Raw genomic sequence first — 20,424 nt, 5'->3', positions numbered from 1 at the left:
ACACTCGTCAATCTTCTAAGTATCCAATTTAATATCATCCATATTTAAATATAGATTGCCTCCGCAAAAAATATAATAATTCAGCAATTCTTATGCCAATCGTGAGATCATCTCGTCAACCTTTTTTTGGGTACATCTATATATGTAATAATTGTTTTTAACGACGGGCATGCATCCAAATTGACGCATAGGAATCCACGAGCGCTTAGTCACCCTAATCCGCCATTCGCGATTGCTCGACATCTCCCGTCTCTTTTCCACGAGTATGTGGATTTCCGCGAGAGCGAACGAGACGCACATGTTTCGGTGTGAACGAACTGAGAGATCTGCGATGCGCTGACCAGATAGCAGATGTGGTCCACGCCGGAGGAGAGAGAGACAGACCCCCGACATGGACCCGAAAATATTTTATATACGATATACATATAATTATTCGCGGCACAATTTACATATCTATGAATATTAAATAGACGGGGCATTTAAATCGATCCGTCGACCCACGGGGCTCAAACCGTGGCTTTTTGTTATTCATTACCCGACACACCGACGATGGGTTTCCGATCGAACCAATTGCTGGTTGAAAATAAACGAGCCCCGGATAATTGATTCGCCGACGAAATAGAGCCCAGTGGGAAAATTTCGGGTCGCAATCCAATCATTCAGTGTGTGAGTCGCACGCTTTACAATTTTCCCTGTATGGAAAAATCAACGCAAGACTGCGTTGATCCAAAGTTTAGTTGTTATAATCAAGGTTTGTGATTTGAAGTTATATTTGGACAGTAAAGAGTTTAAAAAATCCAGCCCAATTCAAACTATGAATTTTCAAAATAAACCAGTATAATACTTTGTTACATTTCATTAAACTTTTCCACGGAAAATTATGAATTTTCTTAGACTTGATACTAATTAAGAATAATATAATATATACTTTCAGGCTTGATTTATTTTCCAAATAATAGCTAGCCCTTACAGGTACTTTTTTTGTATTAAAACTATTTTTTATAAAATTTTATTACATACATTATACTTACTTGAACACCCACTTTTCTGAATAATTAATTGTATTGAAAAAAAATACGCCTCATGTAATTTTTATTATATAATATTAATGAAATAAAAAAATTACGAAACTTTTGACTAATAATTAGAAATATTAAAATAAAACTACATAATTCCACATAAAATTTAATCAAAATTTTTTTGAATGCAAAAAATATAGATATGTCGGTACTAAAAATTGTGTACGCAAAAGTACATTCAGATTTCATTACAATGAACTTCTGCAAACGTATTAAAATACTTTGTTTATAATGAAACTGGAAAAACTGAAAGATTTTTTAACGCTGCCAGTAAGCTATTTTTATCAGGTCTGCGGAAATATAATAATTAAATACACCGGGAATTGTTTATTATAACAGAATTTGACTACAGTAAATAATATTTTTAAAAATTAAAATTTTATTGCATTCTTCAAATTTAATTCAGTAAAAAGTATAACTGAAACTAATGTAGTTTTTGTTATATGTATGGTAGGGAAATTTATACGTGGTGAAAAATTCATCAATCAAATCAAAGTTCAATATTCATTATTATTTGATTCGATACTTCATGTCAGACGGTCACAATCGACGCATACATAAAAAAGCAGAGGTTCTCAATCATCGCACGAGGCAACCCATTCGACGCACCTGATTTTTTTCGTTAATTATTAATGCAGATAAGATTCCAAACCTAATGGACCCTAACAAATTTATGGTAAACAAAAACGTAACCGACCAATCAAGCGAGTAATAACGTATGTCCGACTACGTCTCGTCTCACTCTCGCATGTGAGATCGAACCTCTTTTAAAGAGGGACGCAAAGTATCGATCGGTGAAGAACGATGTTTTGTCGAGAATGTACAATTGTGGAGATAGTAACCGCTGGCACTTAAGACGTTAAAATAAATTTTATAAACGAAAAAAATAAATATAAGTAGGTATATAGTATATATGTATGTATGTTAATCGTCCCTGTTATTCGATGACATAAGTGACATCTTCATTACAATGTTTCGTCTCGGAAACAAATGTATTTTTTTTTTTAAGAAATTCTACTTGTAGTATTAATCATAGGATACGGTCGCTGTGTTGACCATCCGTTCCGACTTGGGAAGTGAATAGAAAAAGTAAAAAAAATAACGTAAAAAAGACAAATAGTTTGACGTCACCAAATAGACTAATGTCACCGTCGCGTTCATATGTTAATTCTTGAAATTTTTCCGAGTACCATATGAGCAGTCGATAGTGGTCTTTACGCACATCGTCGCAAGGACGAGATTCATCTTTGCGTAAAAAATAGCTCAGGGAACGAAAGCATCCCAAATAATACTAAAAAGATGTGTCGATTGTGCGATGCACACAAAACACTTTCGGTAAAGATTCTCTCTCTCTTGGTCGGATGGGTAGGTAAGATCTCTTGTCACGTGGAGTTAATAGCCGTTGCAAAGTTGGTCCAGCACTCTTTGACTGTTAAACGCCAATGGACAATGGTGATGGACGTGAACTGTAGAGAAAGCACACGCTCTGATGCACTCGAACTTTAATTGCAAGATCTACCCGGACAATTTTCGAAACTAAAGAGATAAATACATTATATTGTATATGTCATTATTCTTTTTAAAATATATGCTTTATTCGTACACTTGAATACAAATATATCATCTATTAAGTACAAACTCAAAGCAAAAGTTATAAAGAGATGATTTTAATTTACTTGTGTATAGTAGTATTATTTGTTTTGTATTGTGTTTTAATCTAATGTGAAATTGTTAAGGTGATAAAATAGGCATTGATGCTAGACAAATGTGATGAAATCCCATAGGAATTTAATGCGATTTTGTATGAATATCAAAAGGATGACATTCCATACAGTATTAATTTTTTTCCTTCGCTGCACTTGTACGACGTAAAGCCATCAATTTTAGCTCAAAAGGAGAAAAAAATGACGATAACATACGCACAAAAGAAATTCGTCGAATCTCTAAGCTGGGACCTCATCTTTTGTCGCGTATGAAAAGGTAGCTGAATCGTTGCATTTTTTTCTTGTTTTGAATGCACAGGTAAATTCGTGGGAGGGATACGTGTAAAATATTCATAAGCTCGTATGAGCAATATAAATAATGAACAATTCGAATAATATTGCTCCGAATGTAGGCACATATGTACTTACAGTGTGTAGCGGAAATGGCGAAAGCACAACCTTTCTCGAACGCGGACCAATTTCGCCGTTGTGCAAATTGATTTTTGTTTTTTTTTTTCGTTTTTTCTTGGCCGGAACGAACCGCAAAACTTTTCTATCTGAGCTGGTTCGCTTTTCAGTCACACTGTTCGTCGTTTAACGGTTGTTTTTTGGGTTTGGCGTGTGAGACGATGGGATTTCGGAGACACAGAGAGCGCTCCGGCGGCCATTAGTACCATCCCGGACCGTTTGAAAAGAAATCTGTTTAAAAATCGTGAGTGTGCAGAACGACGGCCACCGGCCACAACACCTGAGCCAGAATTAATAATAATAGTAATAAAAAAATGTAACTAAAATGCCTAGAGCGGCCCTCGTGTACGACGCAGAGGAACGCAACCGATAGTACTAGAATATATGTACATATGTACATGCATACGAGTATGGTAACTAAATATAAATATATACATACAATTGGATCATTTTTAATTTTAATCAATTAAAAAATAATGCTATTTTTTATAGTAGATCATATCTTAACCTATAAATGGTATTTAATTAAAATTTTAATGAATTCGATTTTTATGTTATGAATTACCATACAACAGTACTATTACAACAAATATGCTTCTACTATTAACAGCCTAAAAAAAAACAATAACGTAATAAATATTAAAAACATTTTATATACATTTATAATGACGTATGTAGGTACATATGTATACGTATAACAACTTAAAATATAAATAAACATATGAAATTAATTAATTTGTTGATAATTTTTGTCGTATAATCAGCACGTTTGTCTCAAAAATCGCCTTTTTATATGAAATTCAATTCATTTTCAAACATTCATTACATAGTAAACACAATTCAATCTGGCTGGAAATATTTACATGTATAAACTGTCAGATAGACTATGAAGATAGTTTCAAATTAATTCATGAAATTTAAATAAATAATAATATTAATTGGGTATCGCGTGCCAAAGGTGGTCCATCGAGGCAAAATGCAGTTCAAAACCTGCAGATCACCTCTATATAGATCATATGCCATTATAAGAATAATAGCGCTATAATACAGCTGTCAACTGAAAAGGACCGATCGAGTGTCCAATTTAGGAATTAGTTTTAAATATGAAATTTAGGAAAATTGAGAAAATCGCGTGACGTCTCGAATTTGCGAGACTGTCGTAGGTATATACAAAAAATAAAAGGCTTAAGCTCGAGTTCTGTACGATTTTTTCCACTGATTTTTTGTAGCTTTATTTTGTTGTGATTTGAAAGAAGGTGCATCACGGGATTAGTAGCTGGAGGGACGGTGAGACCCTTATCTGGTCGAATCGCATGTGTGATCCGATGGGACGGGTCGGCAACAAACAATAACACACATACTATATACACCCACACAGAGTATTACTGGTTTCGGTAGACGTCATGCCATGCATTATAAACGATGCCCCCGAAGGGTTAAGTCGAGCTGGGTGCGTCTGGCTTATATCGCAACTGAAGGGTTAGAATGTTATACATATCATACATAGCGCAGACGTACGGTCCAAAAATATTCACCGTATTTGAAAATATTATAACAGTTTTGATATAAATAATTTTTGACTTTTTTAACTTTAAAATGAAACTTTAACATTAGGAAATTATTAACATAATATTAAAAGCAGTTATAGTTTTCATAATTTATCAAAATTATTATTTGAAATTGAACGATTATAATTTGTGAAAATTTCATATGTGTGAGTTTTGATGTTTGATAATTAAATTAAATGTTAATATTTATAACCAAATAAAATATTTAAAATTAAGCTCCAGCCCTAACAATTCAAATGAATAATTCACTGAATTACAAACAGTATAAAAATATTCAGATAAAAAATGCTCAAAGTAAGCAGTGAGCAGAATCACGGTTTAGTGAAGAAAAATTCGAACAGAAATTTAATATCATAAAGCAAAAGGCATAAAAAATTACCACTTTTTTGCGGTCGATTTGCGAAATTGAATACGTTTGAATATTTTCGCGATGCGCATGGTTTTTTTCCCGAACCGGTTTTGCGGGATTAACTTTTGTTATTGTTGTGTGCAACCCTAAACGGTCGCCCGGAGCACCTGTGCAGGTGAGGGGATTTCAAATTTGATTTATTGTGATTCCGGAGAGGCTCGAGAGCTTTTCCTTTTACATTTTTTTTTTTGTACTTTGACTTTTCAATAGCCCACAGCGAACGATTCACAATTAGGAAGGGACCAAGGGTTGGTCGTAACCCGAAACGCTAATTTTGTAAGATACACCTACACGTACATATATGGACCTACATGTTTATGATAATGTGAATAAACTCAGAAATCTCTAAATAATTAATACATTATCTAATTTAAATTGTGAAATAGGCATTTTATTGTGTGAACAATACAACTTTCTACCATCAATTCAACTTAACATTATATAAAATAAAAAGAAAATATGTATATCAATTAATAAATAAAGTGATTGTATCTTGAGATTTGAATTCTATTATTGGTAAAATGCTATAATCTAATTATTAATAAAGAATTAAATATCAAATAAATTCATTAATATCCTGGATTTACGCTTAATATTATCAATAAAAGATTGTAGGTTCAGCATCCAGAAACACATCTAAATCTAAAGATAAAAATTTTCCTTGCAAATCAAGCTCTCCCAATACTTCGATTAAATGAGTAATAACTTGATATTTGCTACACGCTTTTTATTAGTTTAACTAAATTTTAGTTCGTTTAACATTGAGTATTTTGTTGAAAATGTTTCTGAAATGATTAGAAACATCTTGTGCAAAAAATATCATGGGAAATTTATCGACGTATCCTTGAGATTTAAATAAGTATCGGTATTTAAAATATGAGAGAATACAAGTACATAATATGCACGTGAAATTGTCGCTTAAAATATTCAAGACGGCCAGCGTATAATTAGAGGTACGTAAAGGGTTTTTAGCTGTGGAGATTTTCAACACTGAAACAACCGACGACAAAAGCAAAAAAGAACGCGGTACGTAATACTTGTGGGATAAAATTTACATATCTCTGGGGCAGGGCCATATAAGATAATTAAATGATGCATTTTTATTCGGGCAACCCGTCTTGTGTCTCGAGAGATACCATCGACGAAAACAACGTAGACATTAATCAATACTCGTATGTACATATGTATGTACGTGTGTAATGGAAAATTTCAACCCTTTCAATTTAATTTTTTTCGCATTGTTGCGATTGATTGACGTGCGAGAAAACTTATATTGCGAATAGTTAATGATGTATGTATGCCGTGCAGATCTTTCATATACTGTCGGATGATTGCGACGTATCGATACAATGTGTACGCGTATAAATATTTTAATAACATATTGACATTGATTGTTGATTGCTTTCTAAAAAATGGATTAACTCCGAATAAAATGGCGTATCCGAAGAACAGAGATCGACAGAGGGAGAGAGGGAGACGTTCTAAATCAAGTTTTTGTATTCAAAATAAATATATTATTACACATACGGAGAACGTAGAGTTAGTTGGCTTATCTCACAGCGCCGGTCTAAGAGAGTAGTCAAGAAAAAAATCTCCAGTCCAGAGACTGCTATCAATTCTCCTGTCCGAGACATTAAATTGTAAAAGAGATTGATGGAGCTCAGAAGTGGTTTAATGTATCGTTGCCGGAGAGTAGTTCAGATCCAGTTGCTAATGCACGGGCTGTGAACGAATTCCTGAACTTTCAATATATACCATTACCATATTAATATACGTACGATTGGGTTCAAAGACCCAAATTAAATTTATTTAAATTTACATATACGTTTTTTTCTTACTTCGTTTTAACCGCGCGCTTCTCCTTAACAAGATCGATAAATAAAATCGAATCTAATCTTATCAAAAACGTTTCACACACAAACACACACATACACACACACACGCACTCACCTATGTCAGGTTTTCTCGCATTCAAGAAAAATTGAATTCGAACCAGGCAGCTTAACACTTCACCTTGATTATATTTCCGTAATCAAGACTAACATATTTTTAATTAAATAAACTAGTTTTTCAAATAAATACGCATTAAAATAAATGCCTCTCATTTAGTAGATACTATTACAATAGCTCTATTTATGCACATATCGATTCCTTAAATAAAAAGCATGCAAATAAATAAAAAAAATAGTAATATTGAATGAACAAGATCCCAATCAATCATTTGTTAAATGTATAATACTACAATTAATTGGTAAATACATATGTAAGTACATACATTCTCATTGAACACTCGCTAAATTGCCCAGTATTGTTTGGGGGGGGGGGGGGGGGTGTAGAAGTTAGTAAAAAACGTATAAAATTCCGACTTAAGATCTTTCGATTTTCGATCTTTGCCTTCCGATATTTGCGTTTTCTGTCATTTAACATTCTGTCTCGTCACGTAGACCCCCATACATACATATGTATGTATAGTCGAGCATTAAGTTACGGAATTTATTTGACACAAATACACTATTAAAAAGCGATATAAAACTATATATATTGAAAAATAGCTAGATTATACCATTAAAGACACATTTGATCAAAAACATGTGTTAAATTTAAATCAGAATTTTTTTTTTTATCAAGGAGTCAATTTACGATGCAAATAATTCACAGAACTAGTATAGCCAATAATTAAAAACTGTAATAAACGACAGATTTAAAGCATCGAGCGAAAATTTATCGAATCACATCTCGAATTAAGCGAAGATTTCGAGCGCTAACCCTTTCGGCGCCGCCGACGAGTGCCACAACCGGTCGAACATAATGGACGGTTTTCATCGATAATGGACCGGACGAATAACCGTGAAGGGGTACAAAAAATATATAAAAATGATCATCACCACCACCGTGGACGTCGTACAAATTCCATCATATCGACAATTTGGAGCACTTGCGGCGTATCTCTCATATATGTGAAAATACTCGTGCATACATCAAGATCGCTGTTAAACCGAATTCGAAGTAAGTATGCATCGCTTAAAAGCCATGTATCTGCATGGGTATAATTCATTATTATTATGCTTTTTGCGCTTTCGCCGTAAACGAAATTCGCATCTCGCCGTCTTAATTGAAGCCGGCGATTTACTTAAGTACACAATTACGTTGTTTTTTTTTCCCCACTGAGGGTTGATGATTATGTGCTCTTGTAGGATTTTATCTCATCGATATCGCGAAAGTTTGCTTTGAAAGCTTCACTACGATCGAACGGTAGGTTGTTTTGTTTAATGTAACTATTACCATAGCCTCGAGGGATTTTCGCTGTTATTTATAAGTCAAAATTGATATGTAGTCGTTGGATGCTAAGACAATATCGAGATTAGATCGTGCCTTGTCCGGATTGCTCTGTTGCAAATTTGAACACTGAGACAATGTTCGAAAAGATGCACAACTCATGAAAAATCTCTCGTTTAAAATACATAACAAAATTTGCGTTCACTTATATGTAAATGCTACTGACTATATGTATGTATAATGTATTGACACTTTTTTTATACCTGGCATGCATTGCAATGCCAGAATAAGGCATGCAATTCCCGTTCTCGTTCCCTTTCCCGTTCCCGTTTCAAGTGACGGTTCAAGTGAACTAACGTCTCTTCAACGCTGTGTCGTCATAAACCAACTGGTAACATGGTTACTAACGAACACATTTCCTTGACTACACAATGGCACTTCAAACTTTCGCGTCGGTAAAATCGTTATTACGAATATTATTATTAAGAGGTTTTTTCCCGTTTCTTTTTCACAGACATGCATACAGCACATCCTGAAAGTTCCATCGTAATCAGTTGGGCGGTTTAGGAGCCTATACGAGACAGACGGACAAACAGCCATTCAATTTTATATACATACATAGATTTTGAGTTGCGTTTCTTTCCAAACACCATGTACATATATTATATACAAAAGGTTTATAAACGTATCATAAAATGGCACGAAATCTTTTTTTTTTTTTTTTTGATAACTACATATAAAAGTTTAAGAAGTGATTCAATACGTAAATCGTAATAGTCGGCTACTTATAATCTTGGCAAATTTTATTATTATTTAAATTTTATTGGTATTATTTTGTATGGGTTATGTATGTATGTACCTGCTACGGAATATGAAATAGTATTTCCATTCGGCAAAACAATGATATTGCAATGGACCGATTTGTGCGTAGTATTGTATTATGAAAATGACGCAAGTCTAGGATATTCCGACCGCTTCGAGGCTCGACTCGAGTCTCGATATCGCTGTGCAGATAGAGTATTAGATAGATAGATCGGTCCAGCTATATGTACTTTATCCACTAGTATCGTAGGTACAGCTGGCAGTTCTGCTCTTGTTACTACGCACAAGAATGTTGCGGCCGGCCGGCCGGCGTGGACCAAACGAACCAATTACGCGGCAGCGATCGCCAACCGGCGAAAGGCGAGCTGTGGGTGTAGCCGGGCCCTCGTATTTCATTTGCCCGGTCGGAAATCGTGTTGTGATAAAGTTTGACTCGTCGGACTGACACACTCGGACACGAAAACCAGCTATGTGTGTAAGCGAGCGTGAGAGTATCGTGTTTGTTGCTAATGTCTTACGAGCGGGAAATTATTCGTCGGCGTCTGTCTACACCGATTCTCTTATCGCGCGCAATTTGTACGGTTTAACATTTTTTTACAATGTCGTTCTCTTGTGCGGCGATCAAAATTTCAGTACTAGAAACAACAATACATAAATAAAAGAGAAAGTTGAAATTGATTCTAATTAATAAATTAAATCGTACGAGGTTTGAAGTCGTCGATTAAAGATACAAAGAAAGCTGCAGATTAATCGATACCCGCATCACGCAATTGACCCAAAATTATAATGAAAAAATCAATATAATTGGATGAGCGTGATGAACAGGTGTTTTTGTCGAATACGCAAGATTTAATAAGTATGACTGGGTGAATCGTAAATTTTCCTAAAAAAATTCATCTAAAAATTTTATCCATTTTATTAGCTTCACTTCGCCTTTGGTCTGACACTATTTCCTACATTCTTCCGATCGGATTGAAACTGCCATTTTGCGCGGTTTGGTCACCGATAGAAATTTAAATCACTTCCGATTGTTCGTTAGTGAAAAATAATTGTAATAAACACGTTTAAAAATGCAAAAATTTTAGAGACGATGACGTTTAGTGGCCAGTAGCCTTATATGTTTAACTTTCTGCCACCCACTCATTTTATCAAATTTTAATTGTTTAAACGCCTATACATATTTTTACTTTTACATACATATATACTTTTGCCTGAAATTCCTTTTCACATTGATATTTTGGATGTCGTGGTGGAAATAACCCGTAGAAACGTTTGACAGGTCATCATTTGAATTCATACATAACCTCAAATTTCTAAATCGATCTGTGTCTAGTTTCTGATTGCTTTGACCAGTTTCAATTTTTTTCTTGTAATAAAGTTCAATTAAATTAAACACACCGAATTTGTTTAAAAGTAGACGATTTTTGATGGAATTTTTCTCAAAAGAGTTGACAAGTTTATAAAACCAGTCAAAATGTCAAAGCACAATCAATGAACATCAGAGATATTTTATCTTTACGATATTTCGTATACAGAGATAAAGTCAAATGCTTTCGAAATCAACGTAAAATACAAAAACATCTGAATAATTCTAGCGATTAGAAAAAAATATAAAAATATCACAGCGTGTCGCGTTAATTAATTGAATTAGAAATGGATACTAATTTCAATTCGTACATTAGCGTAGAACATTAATTACGATCGTGTGTATAATTCGGCCGTAAAAATGCGCAATAACCGATACGTTGAACGCACGAACGTAAAAATTTGTATTTGTTATTATATGTTCCCGGTGTGTTTATGCAAATATTACACGTGAATAATATTTATATACATATGTATAAAAAAAATGCTGCCAAGATGACATAAATTAATTATCGTTTGCGTTCGACCAATCAACGCTACGCTGTTCTTCACCAACCGAATGGCAGAAAGCGTGCGACACTTGCTATCTCTTTCTCGCACGTCGATTTTTTCAAGTTTGAGAGAGAGATAGAAGATGTTCACTTGCGTACACTTGGCGGGGTACTAAGTGCGCTTTTGATCTTAGTCGAGCTTACATAATTCGATACGAGTCCGTTCAAGCATAACGAAATTTAATACAAATTGCATGACGGAATCATTTTTCTTTTTCGATTTATGAAAATGTCCGTGCGTGGAATGAAAAAATTATAATAATTTTATTTCGGTGGTTTTACTTTGCGGAAAGAGTGTCGAAATACTTCGCAATAAATATTAAGATAGTTAGTCCGTGGAAGAAAAAAAATTACGTGGAAGAAAAAAAAATAGCGAATCCTAAAATATACACGCAAAATATGTTATGAAAATGATAGAGTTGGTTTGGTATTTGCACATACATATTTCACTCTTCTCCAAACACATTAAAATTCTCATTAACTTCGCAGCGAATCGTCGGAGAATTTTAATCTTACGATTTATGGACCTGATATTCTACACACATTTTAAACTTAGATTTGCTATATTTGAACGAAAATTTTCGAATATTAATACGCATAACATACTCCTTCAAAGTATAATATAAAATATGTTATAAAATTCAAGGTTGACGTTAAAATTTAAACCTAAAATATATTTTTTAATAAATTGGGAGATTTTATTTTAAACGACGTACTTTATATAATTTTAAACACTAGTCTAAAGATTGTAATATACATACATACATATGTACATATTTATGTATGTAGGTACATATGAGCCGTTATTTATTTATTTATTTATTTTATTTTTATTTATTTTATTAATTGAAAAATCAACAGACAGGATGTACAGAGATAGGTATAAAAAACACAAAAAGTAAATAAATAATATATGTAACACCCGAGTCCAATAATAGATTTTTACAAAAATGAAAAAGATAAATATAAGGAAAACAAATTAAAAAGTAAAGAATAAAGGCATGACAAAATATGTAGTACATTGCATAATTAAACTATAGTATTAAAATAATTGGAAAAGGTTATAAGATAGAAATATTTTATATTTTATTTTATCTCGTTATATTTTGAAAGACGCATAAGTCCACTTTTCTTCATTTCGAGAACTATTTCGCAAAACATTAAATATAATGTTCTGCGTTTAACAATATTACAAAATACGTTCATTCTGCTTTTCAGAGATTCTGGACATATCGAATTAAATTAATTGATAACAATTTGTGAATTAAGTCAAACAGATAGATATAGTTTGGAAGTAAATATTGGACTTTCCACTTTCAAATATAACGGCTCATATATATTTGAAGAACAGGGTCACATTTGGTAATAATTTTTAGTTTTCAAGTAGCTTTTTAAATTCATTGAATTTATTATGAGATGTAGTTCTCACGAGGCTATTTCAGTTTGTTTTGGTCCATTCCATGCCCATGTTAAAGTCGAATCTACCAGATCCTACCCAATAGGCTCATTTGATTAGATTAATAAGAAACGAGCATATTGCTTTAGTATTATATTGTCTAAATTTGATTTCCAGTGTAATAATTAGTATTTGGACTTTACAATGTTTGGGTTTAGATTATCGAGCGAGACAAATCCGACCCTGTCCACGGCGAAAGTGGACCAGCGAGCGAACGATAGCGAATCTTTGTGTTGCCGCCCCCGCAAGTGCGACGCCTGGGGTGACCGGCTGGTTCCACCATCTTCCGAGTGAGATGAGGGCCAGGGGAGAGATAGAGGAGGGACAGGGGAGGAGGTGGGGGGCGGTTCGTGCATTAATTAAAATGGCCCCGCGCCACGCGATATCGATTCGCCATAAATCTGCGTCGACGGCGAGATCAATTCCCCTCTCGCTCGCCGGGGATAAAAAACCCCTTCGGTGTATCGTCGACGATGCAACGAATGCACCGGCAGGAATGTTTTAATAAGAGAGTCGGTATCGAGAGGTTGGAAAGGATGGAGATGCAGGAGGGGAGGCAAAAAAGAAGACGGCGAGAACAGATTCGAATCTTCTCCGACGGTCGAACGCGCTCTCCGGTAATTACTTCGGTAAATCGATCGACTTCTACGGAGAAATCCAATAAAAGACGCTTTCGGTAAAAACCCGGTTCGACAATTAAAACTCGAAACGAACGGAACGAACGCGTGCAAAATGATTCCGATGCTGTGTCTGGGTCCGAGAGACAGAAAGAGAGAGAAAGAGAGCGATACAAAAATCACACTTGATTACCTTCGACCAAATGAACAATCGATATTATTGGACACCTAAATCTGTGTTCACGATTTTCGCACAAAAAGTCATAAACGACACAATTTAAAATGTTACAGATACTATAATAAAACCAGTTGAAGTTTTACTTCTATGTAAACAAGGACTAAAGAAGAATAATTAGATTATACCAAATTTTTGGATAAATTTGAGTCGAGCCTTTAATTTTTTATAGTACATTTTAGCAAAGCCACTTTTTGGTTAGCTATGTAGGTTTAAAAAAAGTTCTCTAAAACATTCACACAATGAAAGTAACTCAACTAAGAAACTATGCTTTAATATCATACTGAAGTAGAGGCGAGTCATATAATATGACATATACATAGGGTTGCCATACGTCCCGTATATACGGGACATGTCCCGTATTTCACTACTCGGTCCCGTATTACAATTTGTCTCGTATTTATCCCGTTTTCTCCCTAATTTTTCTCCAAAAACAGACTGTCGATTTCTTTAACACTGCTATGGAATACATTGATAAGTGGTCCCAAGCATTCAAAAAATTTAATGCTTTCGATTGGATGACTCTCAAGCAAGTTCCTGAATGGGGGGAAATAGAACGAACCGTTGAATATTTGCAAGTAAGGAACATCGATGTTGGAAACAATGAGCTTCTTTTCAACCAGTTCGTATATTTAAAATATTATTTAAATAAAAATAATACCAACGAAAACTGGGAGACAACGCTGAAATTGAGTATGGAAGAGAAATGGCTGAAGTTTTTTAGAGATACCAAGCAAATTGAACAGAAGTCATGTTTAATAAAACTATGTGAGTATATATTTGCCATTCCAGCTCACAATGCCAATGTGGAGAGAATATTTTCCCTGATGTCAACACAATGGTCGGACGAAAGAAATAAGCTGGCAGTTGAGACAGTTGAGGCAATTTTGGTTTGCCAGTTTAATTTTAAAATGACTTGCGCCCAATTTTATCATCATGTAAAAGAGGAAAACGATTTAATTAAAAAAGTTAAATCATCGTTAAAATACGATTGGGCTAAAAAAGACTATTTTTTTAAAATAAACTAGTATCTACCTACTTTTCCATGTTTTATTTATGTAGCACTTAAATGTCCCGTATCAATGCTTGACAATTATGGCAACCCTACATATACATACATACATATATGCACTAGTAGGTGATGTTTTTGGAATTAATAGTAGGTACTCTAGTACATTTAAGTTCAATGATTTTCATTTATATGTATGTACATGTATTTGACCATGAGTTAGAAGGTATTAATAAGAATTACTGATAAAGAACAAAGTCTCCAGTAACATTAATTTGACATAAGTTTTTGATATTATAAGTATAATGCATACATAAGTCGTTTCCATTTATATTTGAGTAAAATAAAAACGAAATGACAATGTGTGAGGAAGCAAAAGTTTTCCACGAATACTAATAATAACTGAGTATTTACCTGTGGTCTCTCAGGTGGTCTTGTCGTCTGAACGCCTTGCCGCAGATGTCACAAGAGTACGGTCGCTCATCTGTGTGGGTGCGTTCGTGGATCAACAAATTGTACGATTTGGTGAATTGTCTATTACAAAACTTGCAAATGAACTGCTTCTTGGGCCTGGAAGCTCTTCCAGGAGCACGCAGCAGTCTCCTATCGAGATGTGCGTGCAGTTGATGTGGCGGGAGCAAAGCACCGGGGTTGGGAAAGGCGAACGGTGCTGCTGGACTTGGTCCAGCACCTGACAGGTAAGCAGCAGGGGGTGGATACAGAGCTCCCGGCTCGCTGGGCAGCATCATAGCAGCCGCTGCTTCCCTCAGAGCCAACTCCTTACGCTTGTCTGCCATCATGGCCATCAGTTCGAAGCTGGAATTCCTCTTTTGGGCCGAAGCACTCCTCTCCGAACTGTCCTTGTTCGAGGGGTCCCTCTCCCTGTCTAACAACCTCTCCCTTTCTAAGATGTCCGCCGATATGAGGGCGGGATGCATTTCTCCCGGATACAACACAGGGTGTAATGTTCTAGTGGGTACGACGGGAACGAAAGCCGAACTCTCTCTGTGGTTTGCCGTTAAGAGATTTCCACCAAGGCCAGCTGCTGCTGCTAAATGCTGCCTATAGGCAGAAGCTTGAGCATCAAACCCACCAGACGATGCTCTTCCTTCTGAGGAGGTTCCACCTCCGCTTAGGAACTGCTCCTGCCTGGATCTGCCAACCGAAGTCGGACTCCGATCTTCGGCTATAGTGCTACCTCCGTCCGAAGACATCTCGCACTCAGATCTGCAAAAAAACAGTAAAAACATCCAATTTAAACTTTGCCACACACATACACGTACTACACACATAGAAAAGAATAACCGAAGAGTATTTTATCATTAAAAATCCATTACGGTCGATCTGGCACGGTCGAGTTTCGAGAGATAAAAAAACGAAATCCATTCGTACGGAATAAATACTCCGTTGAGAATCAAACTTGCATCTTCGAGTCGCTCTTCTCCACCAATGTGGAGCTTTTATTGGGCGTTAATGTACCGAAAATGAATCGGTGAAAAAAATTGTACAACGTCGAAAAGGCATTAGGGTAATTACCAAGTCGAAAAAAACACACATACATACATACATACATACGCACACGTTTGGTTATTTAACTAGAATGCTAGATAATAGATTTGATATATTGCCGCGTCATTTCTGGACAAATTATCATACTGCGGCTAGGATGAGGTCTTCGGCTCTAATCACAGGTCGGAATCTAAAGAGGACCGGTAGGTAGGTATTATACATATATACATACTTACATACATATACATATATATATACGAAATGGACCAGACCAGTTTGGCGAAATGCGTCTCTTTCGATCGATGTGAACTTAAAAAGTAATAATAAAATGGTTTAATTTCGATAATGACGCTTTTTTGTGCATTGGTAGGCAAGTTCGAGTTACATGCAAATGGTGATGAGATTCGCAACGGCGGATGTTGAACGATTTTCAATGCTTTTAGTGCCTTCATAAGGCGGGGCGGGGTATATTGAACGATCGGACGAATTGCCCACCAGGCCAATTTATTACATACCTAAATTAAAACAAATCAAATAAAATGTTTACAAGTACCTACATGCCCCTCTCTAAGTACGTATTGGTATAATTTTTTTTCAGTGTATCTAAACTGTTCGAAAGTTGTAAATTTTATACTAAAGACATTATTGTTTTGATTTATTTTTGATTATATTAAGAGTATTAATAAATTGGAATTATGTATAAATATTTTTATTTAAAACATTGATATGAGAATTTGTATATGAAACTATATTTCAATGTTAAATACAATGTTAAATTCAAAAAATACAATGATTTAGAGTTTCGGGTCAAGTATTTTACGTTTTTTTTTTCTATAATAAGCAGTTTATAAACATAAGCTTATAATTCAATTAAAATCGAAAGGCGCTGATATACATAAAAATATGTACGTATGTATTTGAATCATATACAATATGCATAGATTTCCATTCTTAAATTTAAAAAAATATATATAGTATTAAAAAAAGTAACTGTTTATATCGTATGGTAGTACGAAGTATATATAAGTTAGTATGGTGTGTAGGAAATTTTTGATTGAAAAATTATAACTTTTCCCACCCTAATAAAATTACACACGGCCAACCATCGAATAGACCGTCATAAAACAATAAAATTGAAATTAATAATAAAGAAAAAATCAAGCATACAATAAATTTTATATTGATATGTTTACAGCGCGTCAGTGTGGAGCACAAGTCGCACACATCCGTGAATCATCTTCACACTGGTGTGTTAAAAGGCTTTCGAACCAGAAACCCCTCGTATGTTAACCGACAAATAATAATAATCCCAAAAATAAAATAGTAACAAAAAACACCTTGAAGAATTCCACGATGATTATACGTAGTACTAACTAACACACGCCGATATTTTTTCCATCGTTATTTCATTACGTATAAAAATGTACGCGCGAGAGAGTAATGATTTTTTCGTGTGCGGGTCAACCGCGACTCGTGTACGTTTGTCCGTCTGTCCGTACGGACTAAATAAAAGTAAAAATGTCGATTTATTTTAAATTCGTAGTGTGAGTGTGTGTTTGAATGTGTACGTGTAAAAAAACGAGTTCTCGCGGTCGGGCCTTTGGTCGTAGCGAATCCACGAAACTAATCAGTAATTACGATACAGACTGTCGGTAGGTGTTTACAGAGGCGAAACTTTCGGTACAGCCGTATATGGCGGTATTGTTTTGTATTTGAGTTAAACAAGTTGAAAAAAATTGTTTACCTGAAAGGTGTAATGAGTGAAAAGTAGATTGTTCCCTTATATGTATAGTTGCAGATACATTTGTCTCTTTGATACACGAAGAAGCAATAGTTTAATAAGAAGCACCCGTTCGACGCAATAGTATAAATAATCTACAGAATAGTCTTCCCATTTTTAAACCATGTATATGATACTATTTCATCTAAAAATGTACATACATATGTATATGCATTGGGTAAAAATGTATCAGCTTAGCATACATAGTATTAAGGTTGACTTGACCCTTTTAAAGTACCTGTAATGTTTGTATTAATAAGAACGGTAGAAAGGTTCACCAATTTGAAGTATCGATTATACTTGAAAGTATTGAATACTAAGGCCTACATATAAATACGGTGATTTGTTCTAGCCATCAGTTGGGTACTTTATAATGGTGGTAGTATGTATGTATGTTTGTATTTCAGGACTCAAAATGTTATTCAAAATTGAACCAAGTAATTTAGTTTTATTACTATTGATTGCAAATCAATTAGTAGTCCAATTTATTTACAATCATCGTAGACCTAAATCTCTATGACAGACAAGTCGGGTGACATATCGCTTTGTCTGTCAGCCCTGAAGGGAGATAAGATGGAAAAGTGTATTATTTGACGTTTAGTAGGTACTTAAAGAATACAAAGCTTAAATTTATTATTTTGCAGCAGACAATTGTAGATATTTTTGACATAACCCAATGGCATATTTGGAGATAATAGACACTAGTTAATAACAGTTATTCAATATGTATTTATATAAAAAAAAATGGTTTAAATATATGTATGTATGTATATCGATACTACTCTAAATATGGGGTAAAATTTGTGATAGACTATTTATTGAGCAAAAGAGGAACGACGGATCAGAATCGATTCGACAACAATCATTCAATTGAAGAGTCTACGAATTTCCAGAACATTCTCAGAAGTCTAAGATGGGAATGTCAAATTGAAACGTATAAAACCATATTATAAGAATTTGATGTACAATTGAATGGAACACATGCTCCATCTTCGAATTTTCGCACTGGAAAAATGTTCAACGTCACGATGACGTCAGTCAGTAGTCGACAACGTCGCTATCAACGAGTACCCACAAAGATCACAATCACACGGTTGAAAACTTGTCTAACCTCAACCATTAATCAACCGAATTCGAAATAAAATACGACCCCGAAAATGAAAAACAAAAAATGCATCTCTACGTATCGGAAAGCATCTTTTCATCGGTATTTACATTTGGATAAGATTGTGGATCATCAGGGACGCCGACTCCGGGGACCGGAATGTTGACGAAACTACTTATTTGGATATGCATTATATACCCATCGTATATGTGTATGCATGTATGCATAATATATGTATGGACGTACCGATGAGTTAGTGTGTGCACCGGTATACGGTTTATATTTATATTCTCGAGATAAGCTCGGCTACCTTCTCCGGCGTGTAATGCAGTATAAATGCACGCGCACGCTCGCAAAGTGGAATTTTCTCGTTCGATGTTACCATAGCGACAGTCAAGAAGGTTAAAATACCTTGAAGATGGCTTAAATATATTAAAAAGTAAAAGGAAAATTAAACTCGTGGAACAAAATGCATGGATTGTATGCAATGTAATATACAAGCTATTGAAAAGTTTCAGTTGTACAATTTTTTCAAGACTTCAAATAATGAAAGGAAGTTTAAATTTAAATGAAAACATTTAGTAAGAATCCTAATGAATAAATAGTGTACTTTGTATGCCATGTTTTCTGGTTTTTTATGACCTTGTAATGCTTTGAAATGCACGTATATATTTTTCCTTTATGTAAAATGGACGACGTCGAATAATATAACCCTACATACATATGTAGGTTTCCATTAAAAATTTAAATAAGGAATCTTTCAGTATGTTGACTCAAATTTACAGCTACATTTTATAAATGAAGTAGTGTTCATTTATCGTAAATTAAATCATAAAATAATTGCCCTTTGACTATGTAATATGAAAACACTCTTTCAAACTATATGTCAAAAAATGGTTTCACATTATAAGAAAAAATATTTGTTATATCTAAAACCATCAAGTATATTTGTGCAAAATTTCAGTTCATTCACATCATATTTGACGGAGATAAAAAACATAAAGCGCAAACTTACGATGTTTCGACAATTGCATAACCGTGAACCTATTGCCGAAGTCGCACAACAATAATCCAGATCACATTATTTTATTGAATATACAAATACGAGACGAAACGTTGGATCTGACCGCATTTGCATAGCTTTTTTTTATTTTTGCAAGCGGTAAAACTCGCACAAAAGCCGACAGCTACTTACAAGTGTAGTTTTGTTTTATTGTCCGTCTGTGCATTGTCGAAACTTGTAATCGTAAATCCGTTTACGGCGGTTACGTTCGTGAATAATTTCCGTAATTTCGAACGAGAGAGCACATCCCCCGTTTTACGCATCTACGTATATCGAGACACTGTGGTCCGCCATGCTGCGGTGGCTGTCGTCTTGCTTTCGAAGAAACGAATCTCGAAACTATCAAGTGTCTCGCTCTTTCAATTCCTGTTGCTTCCGGTGTAAGAGAGACGAATATATGTAAGATTGG

At 34.7% G+C, this 20,424-nt stretch overlaps 1 protein-coding gene across 1 annotated transcript in view; it reads right to left on the bottom strand.

The window, feature by feature from the left end:
- The window catches only part of bowl (brother of odd with entrails limited), a 61,017-nt gene that overhangs the window by 31,282 nt on the left and 9,311 nt on the right, over positions 1-20,424 (bottom strand). The window contains exon 2 of the mRNA XM_077427959.1: positions 14,973-15,785. Coding sequence (XP_077284085.1) covers positions 14,973-15,772 — 800 coding nt within the window. The 5' untranslated portion in view covers positions 15,773-15,785. The remainder of the gene's footprint in view (positions 1-14,972; positions 15,786-20,424) is intronic.

Source organism: Arctopsyche grandis, chromosome 3 (genome assembly GCF_051622035.1).
Source record: "Arctopsyche grandis isolate Sample6627 chromosome 3, ASM5162203v2, whole genome shotgun sequence".
NCBI classification, from domain to species: domain Eukaryota; kingdom Metazoa; phylum Arthropoda; class Insecta; order Trichoptera; family Hydropsychidae; genus Arctopsyche; species Arctopsyche grandis.
This window is presented reverse-complemented; position numbering and strand designations above follow the sequence as displayed.